Source organism: Tachyglossus aculeatus, chromosome 2, assembly GCF_015852505.1.
Source record: "Tachyglossus aculeatus isolate mTacAcu1 chromosome 2, mTacAcu1.pri, whole genome shotgun sequence".
Classification (NCBI taxonomy): domain Eukaryota; kingdom Metazoa; phylum Chordata; class Mammalia; order Monotremata; family Tachyglossidae; genus Tachyglossus; species Tachyglossus aculeatus.
In genome coordinates, this window is record NC_052067.1 from 149,170,257 (window position 1) to 149,192,161 (window position 21,905).

The following is a 21,905-nucleotide window of genomic DNA, read 5'->3' on the forward strand; positions in this document are numbered from 1 at the left end:
GTGGAGCGGGGCAGGGGGCGGAGTCGAGGCCGTCTTCTTCCGACATGGAGCTGAAAGCGGGCGGAGCGTGATTGGGTGGAGCGGGGCAGGGGGCGGAGCGTGATGGGGCGGGGCGGTCCAAGGGGCGAAGCTGAGGCCGCCTTCTTCCAAAATGGAGCTGAAAGCGGGCGGAACGTGATTGGGCGGGGCGGGGCGGGGCGTGATTGGGTGGAACGGGGCGGGGGCGGAGCGTGATTGGGTGGAGCGGGGCAGGGGGCGGAGCGTGATTGGGCGGGGCGGTCCAAGGGGCGAAGCTGAGGCCGCCGCCTTCCAAAGTGGAGCTGAAGCGGGCAGAGCGTGATTGGGCGGAGCGGGGGCGGGGGCGGAGCGTGATTGGGCGGGGCAGGGGCGGGGGCGGAACGTGATTGGGCGGGGAGGGGCGGGGCGTGATTGGGTGGAACGGGGCGGGAGCGGGGCGTGATTGGTGGGGTGGGGGCAGGGGGGCGGGTCCGCCTCCTCCTTCTTCCCCCGTGGGGCCGGGCCGGGCAAGGCAAGGCAAGGGGCCGCTATGGCCAGCGGGGGCCCGGCCGCTGAGGCCGAGCAGGAGCAGCAGGAGCAGGAGGAAAGTGTGAAGAAGTTGATAGTCCGCCTGAAAAACGTCCAGGAAGGGAAACAGATCGACACGCTCGTCCAGATCCTGGAGGATCTGCTCGTCTTCACCTACAAGGACGGAGGTGAAGGGGGTGTGCCTGCGGACGTGTGTTCTTGTGTGTGTGCGTGCGGGCGTGTACTTGTGGGTCCTTGTGTATGTGTGTACATGCGTGTGCATGTGTACTTGTGTGTGCATGTGTACGTGTGTGCATGTGTACGTGTGTGTGTGCATGTGCCTGCGTGTGTGCATGTGCCTGCGTGTGTATGTGTAGGGGTGTGTGCGTGCATGTGCCTGCGTGTGTATGTGTAGGTGTGTGTGTGCATGTGCCTGCGTGTGTATGTGTAGGGGTGTGTGTGTGCATGTGCCTGCGTGTGTAGGTGTGTGTGTGTGCGCATGTGCCTGCGTGCGTATGTGTAGGTGTGTGTGCGTGCATGTGGCTGCGTGTGTATGTGTAGGGGGGGTGTGTGTGTGTGCATGTGCCTGCGTGTGTGTGTGTGTGTGTGTGTGTGTGCCTGCGTCTGTATGGGTAGGTGTGTGTGTGTGCGTGTGCCTGCGTGTGTATGGGTAGGTGTGTGTGTGTGTGTGTGTGTGTGTGCATGTGCCTGCGTGTGTATGGGTAGGTGTGTGTGCGTGTGCCTGCGTGTGTATGGGTAGGTGTGTGTGTGTGCGTGTGCCTGCGTGTGTATGGGTAGGTGTGTGTGTGTGCATGTGCCTGCGTGTGTAGGTGTGTGTGCGCATGTACCTGCGTGCGTATGTGTAGGGGTGTGTGCGTGCATGTGGCTGCGTGTGTATGTGTAGGGGTGTGCGTGCATGTGCCTGCGTGTGTATGTGTAGGGGTGTGTGTGTGTGTGTGCATGTGCCTGCGTGTGTGTGTGTGTGTGTGTGTGCATGTGCCTGCGTGTGTATGGGTAGGTGTGTGTGTGTGCGTGTGCCTGCGTGTGTATGGGTAGGTGTGTGTGTGTGTGCCTGCGTGTGTATGGGTAGGTGTGTGTGTGTGCGTGTGCCTGCGTGTGTATGGGTAGGTGTGTGTGCGTGTGCCTGCGTGTGTATGGGTAGGTGTGTGTGTGTGCGTGTGCCTGCGTGTGTATGGGTAGGTGTGTGTGTGTATGCATGTCCCTGCGTGTGTATTACTTATTACTTATTATTTACTTATTTATTTATTTTACTTGTACATTTCTATCCTATTTCATTTTGTTGGTATGTTTGGTTCTGTTCTCTGTCTCCCCCTTTTCGACGGTGAGCCCACTGTTGGGTAGGGACTGTCTCTGTGTGTTGCCAATTTGTACTTCCCAAGCGCTTAGTACAGTGCTCTGCACATAGTAAGCGCTGAATAAATGCGATTGATTGATTGATTGATTGTATGGGTAGGTGTGTGTGTGTGTGTGCGTGTGCCTGCGTGTGTATGGGTAGGTGTGTGTGCGTGCATGTGCCTGCGTGTGTATGGGTAGGGGTGTGTGTGCGTGCGTGTGCCTGCGTGTGTATGGGTAGGGGTGTGTGTGCGTGCGTGTGCCTGCGTGTGTATGGGTAGGGGTGTGTGCGTGCATGTGCCTGCGTGTGTATGTGTACGCGCGTGTGCATGTGTGTGTACTTGTGTGTGCGCATGTGTACGTGTGCGTGCATGTATGCGTGCACGTGTATGTGTGTGTATGTTTGTGTGCGTGTGCATACATGTGTGCGTGTGAACATGCACATGCATGTGTATGTGCTTGTGTACGTGTGTGTGCATGGCAATAATAACGATGGTATTTGTCTATTGGTATTTGACACCTCTTTACTTGTTGTGTCTTGTTGTCCGTCTCCCCCTTCTAGACTGTGAGCCCGTTGGTGGGTAGGGACTGTCCCTATACGTTGCCGCCTTGTACTTCCCAAGGGCTCAGCGTACGATTGACTGACCGAATGAATGAAGTTGTTTAGCACTTAACTATAATAATAATAATGATCAATCAATCAATCAATCAATCGTATTTATTGAGCGCTTACTATGTGCAGAGCACTGGACTAAGCGCTTGGGAAGTACAAATTGGCATCACATAGAGACAGTCCCTACCCAACAGTGGGCTCACAGTCTAAAAGGGGGAGACAGAGAACAGAACCAAACATACCAACAAAATAAAATAAGTAGGATAGAAATGTACAAGTAAAATAAATAAAGAAATAGAGTAATAAATATGTACAACCATATATCCATATATACAGGTGCTGCGGGGAAGGGAAGGAGGTAAGACGGGGGGATGGAGAGGGGGACGAGGGGGAGAGGAAAGAAGGGGCTCAGTCTGGGAAGGCCTCCTGGAGGAGGTGAGCGCTCAGCAGGGCCTTGAAGGGAGGAAGAATGATGATGATGATGGCATTTATTAAGCACATACTATGTGCAAAGCACTGTTCTAAGCGCTGGGGAGGTTACAAGGCCGTCAGGTTGTCCCATGGGGGGCTCACAGTCTTAATACCCATTTTACAGATGAGAGAACTGAGGCCCAGTGAAGTGAAGTGACTTGCCCAAAGTCACACAGCTGACAACAGGCAGGGCTGGGATTTGAGCCCGTGACCCCTGACTCCAAAGCCCGGGCTCTTTCCACTGAGCCGTGATGCTTCTCCGTGTGCGAAGCACTGTTCTAAGCGCTGGGGGGGATACAAGGTGATCACCTGTCCCACGTGGGGCTCACAGTCGTCATCCCCATTTTACAGAGGGGGGAACTGAGGCACAGAGAAGTGAATGATTTGCCCAAGGTCACACGGCAGGCAACGGCGGAGCGGGATTAGAATCCACAACCACCTCTGGCTCCCAAGCCACTAAGCCACACCACTTCTCCACTTTGGGTGAATGAGGTTGTGTGCCTTGCATTTGTTATCCCGTGGTGTTGGAGTTGTTGTTCATCATGTGCATCTGTGACAGTGTTGTGAAAAACCTTTGGGCTTTAGGGTAGAGATCTGCCCCAAGCCAGCCCTTTTGGGGAATCCTGAACGGGAAATAATTCATTCAATTGTATTTATTGAGCGCTTACTGTGTGCAGAGCACTGTACTAAGCATTTGTTAAGTACAGTTGGTAATAATAATAATGATGGTATTTGTTGAGCACTTACCATGTGCCAAGCACTGTTCTAAGCACCGAGGTAGATATAAGGTAATCCGGCTGTCCCACGTGGGGCTCATAATCTTAATCCCCATTTTACAGACGAGGTAACTGAGGCCCAGTGGAGTGACTTGCCCAAAGTCACACAGTTAATAATAATAATGGCATTTTATTAAGCGCTTACTATGTGCAAAGCCCTGTTCTAAGCGCTGGGGAGTTTACAAGGCGATCAGGTTGTCCCACGGGGGGCTCACAGTCTTAATCCCCATTTTACAGATGAGGGAACTGAGGCCCAGAGAAGTGAAGGGACTCGCCCAAAGTCACACAGCTGACAAGTGGCGGAGCCGGGATTTGAACCCATGACCTCTGACTCCATCATCACCATCATCAGTCGTATTTATACGATTATAAATAGTCGTATAATACGATAAATATATGAATAAATACGATAAATATATAAATAAAAAAAATAAATAAATACGATAAATATATAAATAAAAAAAATAAATACGATAAATACACTTAATAAATACGATTGATTGATTTATTGAGCGCTTACTATGTGCAGAGCACTGTACTAAGCGCTTGGGAAGTACAAATTGGCAACATATAGAGACAGTCCCTACCCAACAGTGGGCTCACAGTCTAAAAGGGGGAGACAGAGAACAAAACCAAACATACTAACAAAATAAAATAAATAAAATAGATATGTACTCCAAAGCCCGGGCTCTTTCCACTGAGCCATGCTGCTTCCCTGAGCACATTTGATAAGTGGCGGACCTCTGATTCCCAAGCCCGGGGTTTTTCCAGTAGCCACGCTTTAGCAACAAATAGAGACAATCCCTACACAACAAGGAAGGAACTTCAAGTCATCGGATGTGCTTTCCTTTTTTCCGCCCCCCACTTCCTCCTGGCTCCAGATTGATGCTCTGTGTAGTGGCTTGGTTATACATTTTCCCTTTTCCCTTTTCTCTCCAGCTTCCAAGTTATTTCAAGGCAAAAACGTCCACGTGCCCTTGTTGCTGGTTCTGGACTCCTACATGCGAGTCGCAAGTGTGCAACAGGTAAATCTGATTTCTTTTTCTTCGTCAATCACATTTACCGGGTGCTTATTGTATGCAGAGCACTGTACTAAGCGCTTGGGAGAAAGTAGTACAGCAGACACATTCCCTGAAGTATGTACTTAAGTGCTGTGGGGCTGGGAGGGGGGATTAATAAAGGGAATAAGTCCCTTTAGAGTTTGGAATAAGGGAATAAGTGGATTAATAAAGGGAATTAGAGAAGCAGCGTGGCTCAGTGGAAAGAGCGCGGGCTTTGGAGTCAGGGGTCATGGGTTCAAGTCCCGGCCCCGCCGCTTGTCAGCTGTGTGACTTTGGGCAAGCCACTTCACTTCTCTGGGCCTCAGTTCCCTCATCTGTAAAATGGGGATGAAGACTGTGAGCCCCCCGTGGGACAACCTGATCACCTTGTAAACTCCCCAGCGCTTAGAACGGGGCTTTGCACGTAGTAAGCGCTTAATAAATGCCATCATTATTATTATTAATAAGTCAGGGTGACACAGAAGGGAGTGGGAGGAGAGGAAAGGAGGGCCTAGTCAGGGAAGGCCTCTTGGAGGAGACGGGGCCTTCAATAAGGCTTTGAAGGGGGGAAGAGTCATTGTCTGTTGGATATCAATCAATCAATCGTATTTATTGAGCGCTTACTGTGTGCAGAGCACTGTACTAAGCGCTTGGGAAGTACAAGTTGGCAACATATAGAGACAGTCCCTACCCAACAGTGGGCTCACAGTCTAAAAGGGGGAGATGGAGAACAAAACCAAACGTACTAACAAAATAAAATAGAATAGATATGTACAAGTAAAATAAATAGAGTAATAAATATGTACAAACATATATACAGGTGCTGTGGGGAAGGGAAGGAGGTAAGATGGGGGGGATGGAGAGGGGGACGAGGGGGAGAGGAAGGAAGGGGCTCAGCCTGGGAAGGCCTCCTGGAGGAGGTGAGCTCTCCTATGAGAATGGATATGAGAAGGGAGGGCACTCCCAAGTCAGAGGCGGGACGTGGGCGAGGGGTCGGTGGTGAGATAGATGAGATGGAGGTACAGCGAGAATAGCATTTGAGAAGCAAAGTGTCCGGGCTGGGTAGAAGCGAGGAGAGGTAGGAAGGAGCGAGGTGATTGAGTGCTTTAAAACTGGTAATAAAGAATTTTTGTTTGATACTGAGGGGGCTCGGCAACCACTGGAGGTTCTCAAGTGGGGAAACGTGGCCTGAACGTTTCTGTAGAAAAATGATCCGGGCAGCAGAGTGAAGTATGGACTGGAGTGGGGAGAGACGGGAGGCAGGGAGGTCAGCAAGGAGGTCGATACAGTAATCAAGGTGGGATAGGATAAGTGCTTGGATTAATGTGGTCGCAGTTGGGATGGAGTGGAAAGGACGGATTTTAGCCATGTTGTGAAGGTTGAACTGACAGGATTTAGTTATAGATTGAGTACGTGGGGTGAATGGGGGAGAGGAGTCAAGAATGATGCCAAGGTTATGGGCTGGAGAGACGAAGACTCGTGGTGCCTTAATAATAATAATAATGGCATTTGTTAAGCGCTTACTATGTGCAGAGCACTGTTCTCAGCGCTGGGGGTGGATACAAGGTGATCAAGTTGTCCCACATGGGGCTCACAGTCTTAATCCCCATTTTACAGATGAGGTAACCGAGGCTCAGAGAAGTTAAGTGACTTGCCCAAGGTCACACAGCAGACATGTGGCGGAGCCGGGATTCGAACCCATGACCTCTGACTCCAAAGCCCGTGCTCTTCTCCACTGAGCCACGCTGCTCCTCTACAGTGATGGGGACGTACAGAGTTTGGTTGGGAAGATACGTTTGTTTTGGTATTTGATATTTACTTTAATATAATTTGTTTTCCAAACTCTAAGCCAAGAACTCTTGGAAGAGCTTGGAGAGCTGGAGTTGCCTTCTGAAATCATAAAATCATTCAAGCTGATTTGAACCTGTTGGATCTTGTGTTGGGTTTGAAAATGGAGTAAATGAATCAGTGATCTGTATTGAGTGCTTACTGAATATAGATCGCTGAACTAGTACTTGGGAGAGTACCACAATAAAGTAGAGACAGTCCCTGCCCTCAAGGATCTTACAGTCTCGTGGAAAGTTTGACTTTATGGGGAATGAAAAATATAAACATGGAACCAATCGAAGTAGTTAGGAATGGCCAATCGGTAACTTGATGGAATTGATAGTCTCAGTATATGGAAAGAATGATGATCATCAAAAAGATGGATATCAGTGAAAATGGGCAATTGGAGGTAGCAGTCCAAAACAGTGGTACCAAAAAGGTAGCTCATTAAGTTTATTTTGAGACATGGAATCAAATGTCAGATATTCACTACTGGTGAAAGTAGTGAATAATCTTGCAATGTTTACGTGATTTGTGCCTTTATAGTCCTGATAGTCATATAAGCCATTATGCCCGATAATTTCTTTTTATTAATAGATCCACATTAATAAAGTGATAGTGGAATTGCAGAATTAACGTAGTCAGTGACATAGAATCACCATGACTATCTGATCCACCCCCTTCACTGAACACCTTTTAAAAGAAGAATAAAACTTCCAAAACAAGTCTCTTCTGAAAATTACATTTTCTTTTTTTTTCAGGGCTTGTGAGGAGAAAGTCAGTTTTGCCATTTCCAAAGTGTACTTGTGAAGGGGAAGATAACTAAACTCCTTGGAGGGCCGGTACACATTTAAAAAATACTGTCCCAAGAGCTTAGTACAGTGCTCTGCGCACAGTAAATGCTCAGTAAGAACCGCTCATTTTGATTGCCTCATTCTGGACTATACATGTAGGGCCTATTCCCTCCCTTTGGTAATTTCCTTAGTCTTGTTTTGAGGAGTAAGTCATATTTTCAGTCTCTATTCCTTCTCACTCACCTAAAAAGATATTGAGTCTGAGATCCTGTTGGGTTCGGCCTCCTCGTTCCCTCGTTTTGTCAGACTACAATATGTTTTAATCGGAAGGTCCTCCTTGATGGAGCAGAATGCAATATGGGTTCGGAGCCACCAAACTCTTCTTACTCATTTTAATCTCTTTTTCCTCCTTTTCACCTCTCATGTAAGCAGGCATAACTGGATGGGGGAGGGTGAAGAGGGGAAAAAAGAGAAGGGTGGCTGGGTGGCTTCAGGGAGGATCCCTTAGTGCCATCCTGGCTCTTATTCTGGGCAGTGCCAAGTGTCATTTATTAAACCCAGTGCCTACTGACCTAATCCGCATCCTGACCCTGATTATCCTGCGGGCATACCGGTCTGATGTTGCCCCTTTGACAGTGACTTGGGTGAGATTAGAGGTTAGTCTCTTTTGAGACTACTGGGTAAATATCCCCAGTTGTATCAGGCAGCATGCCTCATTATTGGGGATGGGAGGATGAAAAAAGGGAGAGGGTGGTGGAGAGAATTGGGGGAATGGGAGGGAGAACTAATTTAAGGGAGGATTTAGGTCAGGATTTAGGGAAAGGCCTGAATTCCCAGGATTTCTCCCGACGGAGTGGACTTTCAGGAGATTTCTTGCCTGCCTGTGTCCTGGCCTGACCCCAAGGAGAGTTAGCAGAAACATATGATCTCAGCAGTGTAATGAGCCAACATGTGTTTGTCTTCGCTGCATCCGGATCTCTGCAAACCCTTCCAAAATATGATAAAAAACATTCCATTCTATTTAGCAGCAGCGAGGCTAGTTAAGAGGGGAAGCTGTGGAAATGGCACATTTCTCAGGACAATGAAACCAGGCTTTTTCTCCCAGGTCTGCCACCCACCTGCTTCAGGAAAATCACTTAACCTCTCAGGGCCTCAGTTTCTTATCTGTAAATTGACAATAATAATACGTATCTCTCTCTACCACACATGGATGTTGTGCGAATTAAACAGTGGTATTTAGTGTGAGAAGAACAGTGTGTGGGAAATTCACTGAAGGCCAAATGGTGTACAGATAATGGGGGCAGGGTGAAACTCAGGTGGCCCTGATCTGGAGGACTCTCAAAAGTCCAAGTGAGACAGAACTTCTTGTGTGGACCCAGGAGTCGCCCAGCTTTCTGCGACCTCTGGACTGGATATCAGAGGTCTCAGGAGGGCTGTGGTTTGCTCAGAGACCTTGCCCAGAAGCAGCTTAAGTTAGGCTTAATTCTTAGTCCCTCGCACGGTCGTCATCATCATCATCAATCGTATTTATTGAGTGCTTACTATGTGCAGAGCACTGTACTAAGCGCTTGGGAAGTACAAATTGGCAACATATAGAGACAGTCCCAACCCATCATTGGGCTCACAGTCTAAAAGGGGGAGACAGAGAACAAAACCAAACATACTAACAAAATAAAATAAATAGAATAGATATGTACAAGTAAAATAAATAAAGAGTAATAAATATGTACAAACATATATACAGGTGCTGTGGGGAAGGGAAGGAGGTAAGATGGGGGGATGGAGAGGGGGACGAGGGGGAGAGGAAGGAAGGGGCTCAGTCTGGGAAGGCCTCCTGGAGGAGGTGAGCTCTCAGCAGGGCCTTGAAGGGAGGAAGAGAGCTAGCTTGGCCGCACGGTCAGATTGGGATGGCATTTAGAATAAAGAGTATGAATCTGGGAGTTGGGGAATGTACCCCCAGCCCCAGCTGCACACCTCCCCCGCTCCCCAGATTACCACAGTCACCCATCCAATCATGCCAAGATTACTGCATCAGCCTCCTTTCTGACCTCCCCACCTTCTGCCTCGCCCCACTTCAGTCCATACTTCACTCTGCTGCCTGGATTATCTTTCCACAGAAAGTTTCAGGACATGTCACCCCCCCTTCTCAAAAATCTCCAGTGGTTGCTTATCCACCTCCTTATCAAACAAAAACTCCTCACTTCGCCCCTCTCCTCCCTCACCTCACTTCTCTCCTACAACCCATCCCACACACTTTGCTCCTTTAGAGCTAACCTTCTCACCCTGCTTGATCTCATCTGTCTCACTGCCGACCCCTGGCCCATGTCCTGCCTCTGGCCTAGAATGCTTTCCCTCCTCTAATCCGACAATTAGTCTTCCCCCCCATCCTTCAAAGCCTTACTGAAGGCACGTCTCCTCCATGAGGCCTTCCCAGACTAAGCCCCACCTTTCCTCATCTCCCACTCCCTTCTGCATCGTCCTGATTTGCTCCCTTTTCTCTTTCCCCTCTCCCTGACTGACAGCACTTATATATCTGTAACTCTATGTAAATCAATGTCTATTTGTATTGATGTCTGTCCCCCTAGCCCCAGACTGTAAGCTCGTTGTGGGCAGGGATCGTCTCTCTTTATTGCTGTATTGCACTTTCCCAAGCGCTTAGTACAGTGCTCTACACACAGTAAGCTCTCAATAAATATGATTGAATGAATGTAGATTCCGGTCCCACCTCTGCTAGGAGGCTGTCCCATGACCTTGGGCTGGACATTGGACATCAGAGTTCTTCAGTTTCTTATTTTGGGGGATTTTATTACCTGCTTCTCTCAGCTATACAAGGACGTGGTAGAGATTAAATGATATGAAAACACTTTGGAAAATTAAGAAAGGGTTTATTTGCTGAAGTTGTAGTTCCTATTTAAGATGAATCTAACAACCTGTTGGGGGGAGGCAACTTTAGAAGCTGTTAAATCTTCCTGTAGTTCCTTCTCCATAATATTTGTAGGCTCCGCCCTTTGCTTTCTACCCAAACTATTGCCACCCTGGTCCTAGCTCTCTGCCTCTCTGTTATTCATTCATTCATTCAATCGTATTTATTGAGCGCTTACTGCATGCAGAGCACTGGACTAAGCGCTTGGAAAGTACAAGTCGGCAACAGATAGGGACGGTCCCTACCCAACAACGGGCTCACAGTCTAGAAGGGGGAAACAGACAACAAAACAAAACCTGTAGACAGGTTTCAAAATCATCAGAAGAAATAGAATTAAAGCTATACGCACATCAGTAACAAAATGAATAGTAAATATGTACAAGTAAAATACAGTAGTTATTCTGTAAAAATATATATACAGGTGCTGTGGGGAGGGGAAGGAGGTAGGGCAGGGGGGATGGGGAGGAGGTACCACCCTGTTTGTCGTCTTAGAATATTGTTCTGCTCGTATCATCATCATCATCATCAATCGTATTTATTGAGCGCTTACTGTGTGCAGAGCACTGTATTAAGTGCTTGGGAAGTACAAGTTGGCAACATATAGAGACAGTCCCTACCCAACAGTGGGCTCACAGTCTAAAAGAATGTGTCCCACCCTCAAAAACTTCCAAGGGCTATCCATTTTTCCCTGCTTCAAGCAAAAACTCTCGACTGTTAGCTTCAAGGCTGTCCATCGCCTCTCTCCTTAACTTCTTTGCCTTCTTCCCCCATTACTCCTCAGCCCACGCCGTATTTGCTCTCTCAAGTACTCTTCCTGACCGTGCCTTGTTTTCACAACTTTTACCTCTGTCCCCATGTTCATTTCCTCTCTGTGCCTGAAAAGATTTCTCCCTCAAATTTGCCAGACCATCCCTCTCCTCAGTTTGAGCCTTTCTAGTAATAATAATTGTGGTGTTCGTTTAGGCGCTTACTCTGTGTCAAGCACTGTTCTGAACTCTGGGGTAGATACGAGTGAATCAGAGACACAGTCCTCATTTCACGTGGGGCTCAGAGTTTAGAGAAGAGGGAGAACAGGTACTTAATCCCGATTTTACAGATGAGGAAACTGAAGCCCTGAGAAGCAGCATGGCGTAGTGGATAGAGCATGGACTTGGGAGTAAAGAAGGTCGTGGGTTCTAATCCTGTCTCCGCCACTTGTCTGCTGTGTGACCTTGGGCAAGTCGCTTCACTTCTCTGGGCCTCAGCTCCCTCATCTGTAACATGGGGATTGAGACTACAATCCCTTTGTGGGACAGGGACTGTTTCAACTCTCTTTGCTTATATCTACCCCAGTGCTTTATAATAATAATAATAATGCCATTTATTGAGCGCTTACTATGTGCAAAGCACTGTTCTGAGCGCTGATAATAATAATGATGGTATTTGTTAAGTGCTTACTTTGTGCCAAGCACTGTTCTAATAGCTTTGGGGGATACAAGGTAATCAGGTTGTCCCACGTGGGGCTCACAGTCTTAATCCCCATTTTACAGATGAGGGAACTGAGGCCCAGAGAAGTGAAGTGACTTGCCCCAAGTCACACAGTTTACAAGTGGCAGAGCCGGGATTAGAATCCATGACCTCCCAAGGCCGTGCTCTTTCCACTGAACCACGCCATAGCACATAGTAAGCACTTATCAAATACCATAATTATTATTATTGAGTTAAATAACTTGCCCAAGGTCACATAGCAGACAAATAGTGGAACTGGGGTTATTACCCAGGTCCTCTGACTCCCTGGGCTGTGGTCCTTCCCCTAGGCCATGCTGTTCCCAAAAACATTTTCTCCTGTTAACTTCTCCCCATATATGGGCTCACCTCCACCTGAAGCGCTTAGTACAGTGCAGTGCGCACAGTAAGCGCTCAGTAAATACGATTGATGATGAAGCACTTGTGTACATATTGATTCGTGCATTCTACCGCAGTACTTATGCTCTTATTAATCTTGTGATTCCCTTTTTAAAGTGAGTTGCCCCTCTCTTTATCCTCCCATGTCCACTTACCTCCCCTATCAGATTATAAGCCTGTTGAGGACAGGAATTGTGTATTCCTTTATTGCTTTCACTCAAGTGCTTTATTAAGGGCTCTGGACACAGAAGTTCAGTAATAATTGCATATTGCTTTGCTGTGAGGGTTAAAGATCATTTGTTGGCTACACCGAAGGAAAGAACGGCTTGGAGGCTAAATATGTCTAGGCCTGTTTTTCCTATCAAGTAGAACTGTGGGTTCTGCTCCCTTGACCTTTCAGTCGTTCATGCAAATGCTCTGGTAAAATCAGTAACAAATGTTGATGTGGTGAATATCTACAGGAAAAGGAGTGTGATACCAGCAATTCGTCTAGACTATTGACACGTGACACCAAAGACCCAGCAAGTTATGGGGGGTAAGGAGGGAGGCCTGGGGACTCATGAGTCCCAAGTTCAGCCCTGTTTGTTTAGGTTTATGCAGTCCCTAGCAATTTATAGCTACAATGCTTTTTGACAATGCTTTTGAGTCTGTGAAGCCAAGGTTGGATAGCATGTTGAGGAGAAGGGGGTGGCCCACAGTGTCGAAGGCAGCTGAGAGGTCGAGGAGGATTAAGATTCTGTGTGTAGTAGTGGTAGTAGCAATGGTATTAATTGAGGACCTGCTGTGGGCCGTGTACTGTAATAATAATGGTAAATGATGGTATTCAATAAGTGCGTGCTATTTGCTGAGCGCTGGGACAGATACTTTTTAGTGGTGTTTTAGTGATTTGCTCCATCTCTACTTATGTGTGTCACCAGTCTCCTCTTTTTTTTTAAGCCCTTTTTTCCAAGGGCTAGAAACAGTCTCTCATTCCTACCTGTGTAATCCTTCCCAATGTTTTGTACACAGTGTTTAATAAATACTACTACAAAGCAGAGGCCCAGAGAAGTTGTGACTTGCCCATATTCTGAATAAATCACTGACTTTCCAAGTCCTTATGCACAAATTCTGAGGCTGGATATAAATAAATAAATAAGGACAGGAGAGGTCTGTTGAATACAGTAGAGCTCCTTTCTTTGGGAGATGGGGAATGAGCATTCACTAGGTAGTGATTCTCTCTCCTCACAAGTGACAGTCCACTCAGGTCATGTCTCAGTGCCCTTCTTCCCCTCCTCTGGTCACTTTATTCGGGGAACCCAAGAATGGTATTTTTGCCTTTTAAAGTCAGAATGAAAACAACCAGTTCCTGCAGTGTCTAGTGTGTCAGTGTCAGTTCTTCTTTCATTCATTCAATCACATTTATTGAGCGCTCACTGTGTGCAGAGCACTGTCCTAAGCCCTGGGGAGAATACAAGGTGATCAGGTTGTCCCACGTGGGGCTCACAGTCTTAATCCCCCTTTTACAGGTGAGGGAACTGAGGCACGAAGAAGTTAAGTGACTTGCCCAAAGTCACACAGCTGACAAGTGGCAGAGCAGGGATTTGAACCCATGACCTCTGACTCCCGAGCCCATGCTCTTTGCACTGAGAGCCACGCTGCTTCTTCTTGAGGGGGTTAGTAAAGGTCTTTCTTGAATGGAAAAGCTGCCTCCAGTATTTTAGTGTCTACCCATTCTATAGTGTGGTACCCTCCCAAGTGCTTAGTACAGTGCTCTGTATCAATCAATCATATTTATTGAGCGCTTACTGTGTGCAAAGTAAGTGCTCAATAAGTACTCCTGGTTGATATATATATATATATATATATATAGTACCACCTGCTGTAATTAGTACTGTCAAGCGCTTAGTACAGTGCTCTGCACATAGTAAGTGCTCAATAAATACAATTGATGATAAGGAGCTCTTCACCTTAAATAGAATCCACTTTCATTTCTGAATATACCAAAGCCTGCCTTATTTCTGAAGAAGAAAACGGGTTTTTCCCTTTTATAGATGAGAAAACTAAGGTATGGAGTGGGAAAAGATGTTAAATGACAGGTAGAAATGATACTGAAAAAAAGAATTTCTAGTTCAGCCCTGCATACTAATTACAAGAGACACAGCTTTCCTCACGCAGTGTATTTCATTCATTCATTCTTTCAATCATATTTATTTAGCACTTAATGTGTACAGAGCACTGTACTAAGTGCTTGGGAAGTACAAATCAGGAACATATAGAGGTGATCCCTACCCAACAACAGGCTCACAGTCTAGAAGGGGGAGACAGACAACAAAACAAAACAAGTAGACAGGTGTCAATACCATCAAAATAAATAGAATTATAGCTATACTCATATCATTGATAAATATAGAGCAATAAATATGTACAAATAAAATAATCAATATGCATAAATATATACAAGTGCTGTGGGGATGGGAAGGGGTAGGGCAGAGGGAGGGAGGGGGCAATGGGGGAGGGGGAGGAGAGGAAAAAGTCGGGGGGGCTCAGTCTGGGAAGGCCTCCTAGAGGAGGTGAGCTCTCAGTAGGGCTTTGAAGGGAGGAAGAGAGCTAGTTTGACGGATGGGTGGAGGGAGGGCATTCCAGGCCAGGGGAAGGACGTGGGCCAGGGGTCGACAGTGGGACAGGCGAGAATGGCGCACAGTGAGAAGGTTAGTGGCAGAGGAGCGGAGGGTGTGGGCTGGGCTGTAGAAGGAGAGAAGGGAGGTGAGGTAGGAGGGGGCGAGATGATGGACAGCCTTTAAGCCGAGAGTGAGGATTTTTTGCTTGATTCGAAGGCTGACAGGCAACCACTGGAGATTTTTGAGGAGGGCAGTGATATGCCCAGAGCATTTCTGTACAAAAATAATCCCGGTAGCAGAGTGAAGTATAGACTGAAGCGGGGAGAGACAGGAGGATGGGTGACCAGAGAGGAGGCTGATGCAGTAATCCAGTTGGAATAAAATGAGAGATTGAACCAGCGAGGTTGCGGTTTGGATGGAGAGGAAAGGGCGGATCTTGGCGATGTTGTGGAGTTGAGATCATCAGGTTTGGTGACGGATTGGATGTGTGGGGTGAACGAGAGAGCAGAGTCGAGGATGACACCAAGGTAGCTGGCTTGTGAGATGGAAAGGGTGGTAGTGCCATTTACAGTGATGGGAAAGTCAGGGAGAGGACAATGTGTGTGGGGGAAGATAAGGAGCTCAGTCTTGGACATGTTGAGTTTTAGATGGTGGGCAGACATCCAGGTGGAGATGTCCTGAAGACAGGAGGAGATACGAGCCTGGAGGGAGGGAGAGAGAACAGGAGTGAAGATGTAGATTTGGGTGTCATCGGTGTAGAGATGATAGTTGAAGCTGTGGGAGCAAATGAGTTCACCAAGGTAGTGAGTATCGATGGAGAACAGAAGGGGACCAAAAACTGACCCTTGAGGAACCCCCTACAGTAAGAGTATGGGAGGGGGAGGAGGAGCCCGCGAAGAAGACTGAGAATGAATGGCCGGAGAGATAAGAAGAGAACCAGGAGAGGATGGAGTCTGTGAAGCCAAGGTTGGATAGCATGTTGAGGAGAAGGGGGTGGTCCACAGTGTCGAAGGCAGCTGAGAAGTAGAGGAGGATTAAGATAGAGTAGGAGCTGTTGGATTTGGCAAGAAGGAGGTCGTTGGTGACCTTGGAGAGGGCAGTTTTGGTGGAGTGCAGGGGATGGAAGCCAGATTGGATGGGATCTAGGAGAGAGTTGGAGTTGAGGAATTAGAGGCAGCGTGTGTAGACAACTCGTTCCAGGAGTTTGGAAAGGAAGGATAGGAGGGAGCTAGGGCAATAACTACAAGGGGCAGTGGGGTGAAGAGAGGGTTTTTTTTAAGATGGTGGAGATGTGGGCATGTTTGAAGGTGGAGGGGAATGAACCAGTGGAGAGTGAGCAGTTGAAGATGGAAGTTAAGGAGGGGAGGAGGGAACCGGAGAGAGTTTTCATGAGATGAGAGAGAATGGGGTCAGAAGCTCAGGTGGATGGGTGGCACTTGATAGAATGGAGGATATCTCATCTGAAGATACTGCTGGAAGGATGGGAAAGTAGTGGAGAGGGTTGAGAGCCCCGGGGATGGAGAAGGGGGAGGGGTGACTTTGGGGAGCTCAGACCCGATGGTGTTAATTTTCCTAATGAAGTAGGTGGCCAGATCGTTGCGGGTGAGGGATGGAGGAGGGGGAGGAGCAGGGGGCCTGAGGAGGGAGTTGAATGTCCGGAACGTCCGGAATTTACAATGTATATTTGTAAATGATCCTCTAAAACAATCTGGCCAGGTGCTTAATCAGTTATATTTTATGTTTTTGCTATTTAAAATATTACCTACTATTGACAGTTCAGTGAACTATGCAAAATTTAGCAAATAATCCTCAATAAGAAATCTAAATACCTTAGCATTCTTTCTCTTGGTACCATTTCTTTTTTTAATGGTATGCCTTAAGCACTTACTTTGTGTCAAGTACTCTACTAAGTGCTAGAGTAGATACCAGATAATCAAGTTGGACGTAGTCCCTGTCCCATATGGGGCTCATAGTTTAAGGATTAAACCCTCATTTTACTGAGGAGGAAACTGAGGCACAGGAATTGAGTGAGTTGCCAAAGGTCCCACCACAGTGGCAAGTGGCAGGCAGAGCCTGGCTTCGGCCCAGGTCTGGCCTCTTTTCACTAGACAAGACTTCCTCTGGTCTATGTGTCTAGACTGTGAGCTTGTTTTGGGCAGGGAATGTGTCTGTTTGTTGTTGCATTGTATTCTCCCAAGCACTTAGTACAGTGCTTTCCTTACAGTAAGCACTCAGTAAATACGATTGAACGAATGAATAAAATAATGAATATGTTCCTCAAAAATGTAGTGCAGCACTCCACTATGGCTCTCAAGACATGCTGTGCTAAATGTACATGCAAACTGTACTAGGGAGAGTGAGCTGTCTCTGGTTAGAGATATTTGGACATTTATCCCTTGACCTTTTCTAGGTTGTGAAGAGGATGTAGTGACCACTGATTGCTGAACTCCATCTCTTCCCTGTCCATGGTCTGCTGAGACCATTATAAAACCGCACCTATGCGGTCATTAATAATAAAGCTGACATTAATAATAATAATGTCATTTGTTAAATACGTACTATGTGCCAGGCACTGTACTAAGCACTGGTTGGGGGGCGGGGTGGTACAAGCAAATCAGGTGAGGAACAGTCCCTTTCATTCATTCAGTTGTATTTATTAAGTACTCACTGTGTGCAGAGCCTGTACTAAGCGCTTGGAAAGTACAATTTGGCAACAGATAAAGACAATCCCTATCCAACAAGGGGTCCACGGTCCCCTTCCCTTATGGGGCTCACAGTTTTAATTTCCATTTAACAGATTAGGTAACTGAGGCCAAGAGAAGTTAAGTGACTTGTCCAAGGTAACACAGCAGATGTGTCAGAGCCAAAATTAGAACCTAGGTCCTTCTGACTCCCAGGCTATCCACTAGGCCATGCTGCTTCTTTTAAATGCCCATTTCAGGCTAGACTGGTCTACTTTAGGGATGCCTGCTTTTGAGAGTTATGTAAGCTCGTTGTGGGCAGGGAATGTGTTTGTTATACTCTTGTACTGTACTCTCCCAAGCACTTAGTATAGAGCTTTGCAGACAGTAAATGCTCAATAAATACGATTGATTGACTGACTTTGGGGGTCATCATGTGCAGGGAATTAAGAGAGTGAGCTATTGAGGGTGAGGTTTTGGACTGGGGCTGGAGTCTCTACCCTGCTGACTTTAAGATGTCAGAATTACATCACTGACTCATTTCAGCCCGTGGCCAATCTTGAACCCTTCATGTTTTTTGGCTGTACTTTAGCCTAGTCACTCCTTTCCCAACTCGTGTTTCTGGAGCTATTTTTAAGTGTGTTACCTAAAGCTCGTTGTGGGCAGGGAACATGTCTTCCAACTCTTTTATATTTTACTCTCCTGAGCGCCTAGTACCATGTTCTGCACACTTAGTGCTCAATAAATACAACTGATTGATTGATTAAAGCAGTTGCCTGTATTCAGTTTTTAGTTTTTATAGGGCCACCTTCCCCATCGGTCTAAATCCCTTTGATTTTATACTTGTGGTTCATTCAATTCTCAGTTGTAGCGTACTCTCCCAGGGCTTAGTACAGTACTCTACACACATTGATTAGCATCCCCACTTAATGCAAGATCTCGAAAAGTGGATGAACATCGTCTTAATTCCTGCAGGTAGTAACATCATCCCCATCATAATAATAATTGTGGTATTTGTTAAATGTCTGTTACGTGCCAAACACTGCAGATACATTATAAGCAGATTGGACCTATTCTCCATCCTACATGGAGAGGGAAGGAGAATGGGTATTTTATCCCCATTTTCACATCTTAGAAAGTTTAAGCACAGAAAAGTTACCTAAGGGCACAAGGCAGGCAAATGGTGGGGCTGGAATTAAAACCCAGAGCTGACTCGCAGGCTTATGCTCTTTCATGTTGAAAGAGAACTGGTTTCAGAACTGAACCCCGTGGAAGGCTTATATGTTCTCCCAAATGGTTGCCAAGCTATGGAGGCTAATCTTTGACTACAACCCCTAAGCTAACTGCACCTTTCTATCTAACACCAATTTACCAGTGAGTCGGGCATGTGGACAGAATCAAAAGGTGGTCAAGTTGAGATAATGGCATCCATTCATTCAGTCGTATTGAGGGCTTATTGTGTGCAGAGCACTGTACTGAGTGCTTGGAAAGTACAATTCAGCAACAGATAGAGACAATCCCTACCCAGCAACGGGCTCACAGTCTGTTGGTTCTACTGCCTAGAAAGTCTAAAGTTTAAGCAAGTGATCAGAACAGGGGTAGCACTAGGGTAGGAAAAGGTAAATTGGCCTCCCACCTGGCCCTGTTAAACTGGCTGTATTAAACATTTCAACACTCCATCCTGCCCCACTTCTAATATCTAGAATAAACATTATCAAATAATCTTATCTTCCCTCTTCCCCAATTTCAGTGACTTTGAAGTCAATAGTGACTTGACCTTTAGAGGAAAAAAAAGCTAATAGGCTATTGTGCAATTTAGAGGTTGAAGTTAAGTTCCTCTTAATGTGAAATATCCAAAGGAGGCATTTCTCACTAATGTTCAGGAATGGTCTCCTTGGCCCACACCAAAACATCAGGAGCCTTTTTCTTTCTTACGGTATTTGTTAAGCGATTACTATGTTCCAGGCACTGTTCTAAACTCTGGGTTAGATAAAAGATCATCAGGTTGGACACTGTCCATGTCCCCCATGGGGCTCACAGTCTTAATCCCCGTTTTACAGATGAGGTAACTGAGTCACAGAGAAGTGAAGTGACTTGCCCACGGTCACACAACAGAAAAGTGACGGAGCCGGAACTAGAACCAGGTCCTTCTGACTCTGGGCCCATCTCTATTCACTATGTCCTGTTCTGCTCTGAAGTGCCACAGGTCATGGAGATAAGAGTATAAGAGTATAACTTCTGACTAGCTCCTCTTATGCTGCTGCCGCCAAGGACTAGTGAAAAGAGCACGGGCCTGTGTTTGAATTCTGGGTCTGCCACCTGTTTGCTGTGCAACCTTAACTTCTCTGTGCTTCAGTTTCCTCACCTGTTAAATTAGGTTGCAATACCTGATGTCCCTCTTATGTAGACTGAGCCCAAAGTAAGACAGAGAATGTATCTGATCTGATTATTTTGTATCCATCCTGTTCTCTCAGAGGTCACCAGTGATCTCCTTGCCTTCATCCTAGTCCTCCTCCACCTCTCGGCTGCCTTCGACACTGTCAACCTCCCCCTTCTCCTGGTAACATTATCCAACCTCAGCTTCACTGACTTTGTCCTTTCCTGGTTCTCTTCCTATCTCTTTGGTCACTCATTCTCAGTCTCTTTATCAGACTCTTCCTCTGCCTCCCACCCCCTAACTGTGGGGGGGACCCTCAAGGTTCAGTTTCTGGGGTCCCTGCTATTCATCCACCCCCTGGGAGAGCTCATTCGCTCATGTGGCTTCAGCTACCACTTCTATGCAAATGATACTCAAATTCATTCATTTATTCAGTCATATTTATTGAACACTTACTGTGTGCAGAGCACTGTACTAAGCTCTTGAGATATTACAGTATAAAAATAAAGACACATTCCCTGCTCACAACGAGCTTAAAGTCTGCATCTCTAGCCCTAATCCCTCTCCCTCTCCCTCTCCCTCTCCCTCTCCCTCTCCCTCTCCCTCTCCCTCTCCCTCTCCCTCTCCCTCTCCCCTCTCCCTCTCCCTCTCCCTCTCCCTCTCCCTCTCCCTCTCCCTCTCCCTCTCCCTCTCCCTCTCCCTCTCCCTCTCCCTCTCCCTCTCCCTCTCCCTCTCCCTCTCCCTCTCCCTCTCCCTCTCCCTCTCCCTCTCCCTCCTCACATTTCTTCCTGCCTTCAAGACATCTCTACTTGGATGTCCTCCTATCGTCTCAAGCTTAATGTATTTAAAATGGAACTTCTTACCTTCCCACCCAAACCCCGTCCTCCCCATGATTTTCCCATCATTACAGATGGCACCACCATCCTTTCTGTCTCACAAGCCCGTAACCTTGGTGTTATCCTTGACTCCTCTCTCTCATTCAACCCACATATGCAATCCTGTTGGTTTGACTTTTACAGCATTGCCAAAATCCATCCTTTCCTCTCCATCCAAACTGCTAATGTGTTAATCCAGTCACTTATCGTATCTCACCCTGATTACTGTATCAGCCCCCTTGCTGACCTCCCAGCCTCCTGTTCCTTTCCACTCCAGTCCATACTTCACTCTGCTGTCTGGATCATTTTTCTACAAAATCATTCAGGCCATATTTTCTTACTCCTTAAGGATCTCCAGTGGTTGCCCATCCACCTCTGCAACAAACAAAAACTCCTCTCCATTTGCTTTGAAGCACTCAACCACCTTGCCCTCTCCTACCTTACCTTGCTATTCTTCTACTGTATCACAGCCCACACCCTTTGCTCCTCTAATGCCACCTACTCACTGGACCTCTATCTCGTCTATCTCACCAGTGAACTCTCACCCATGTCCTGCCTCTGGCCTGGAACGCCCTCCCCAAATCTGACAATTACTCTCCCCACCTTCAAAGCCTTACTGAAGGCACATCTCCTCCAAAAGGCCTTCCCTATGTCCTCCTTTCCTCTTCTCCCACTCCCTTCTGCCTTGCCCTGACTTGCTCCCTTTATTCATCTCCCCCCACAGCACTTAATGTATGTATCTGTAATTTTATTTATTTGTATTAAGGTCTAGCATGGCTCAGTGGAAAGAGCTTGGGCTTTGGGGTCAGGTCATGGGTTCAAATCCCAACTCCAGGAACTGTCAGCTGTGTGACTTTGGGCAAGTCACTTAACTTTTCTGTGCCTCAGTTACCTCATCTGTAAAATGGGGATTAAAACTGTGAGCCCCCCGTGGTACAACCTGATCACCTTGTAACCCCCCCAGCGCTTAGAACAGTGCTTTGCACATAGTAAGCGCTTAACAAATACCATCATTATTATTATATTAATGTCTATTTCCCTCTCTAGATTGTTAGCTTGTTGTGGGCAGGGAATGTTTCTGTTACGTTGTATTTTACTCTAAGTGCTTAGTACAGTTCTCTGCATATAGTAAGCGCTCAATAAATACAGTTAACTGACTGACTTACCCA

At 46.9% G+C, this 21,905-nt stretch overlaps 1 protein-coding gene across 1 annotated transcript in view; it reads left to right on the top strand.

Annotated features, from left to right (window-relative positions):
* Positions 1-547: 547 nt before the first annotated feature.
* LRRK2 (leucine rich repeat kinase 2) overlaps positions 548-21,905 on the top strand; it is a 163,363-nt gene continuing 142,005 nt past the window's right edge. Inside the window, exons 1-2 of the mRNA XM_038765259.1 lie at positions 548-713; positions 4,678-4,763. Coding sequence (XP_038621187.1) covers positions 548-713; positions 4,678-4,763 — 252 coding nt within the window. The remainder of the gene's footprint in view (positions 714-4,677; positions 4,764-21,905) is intronic.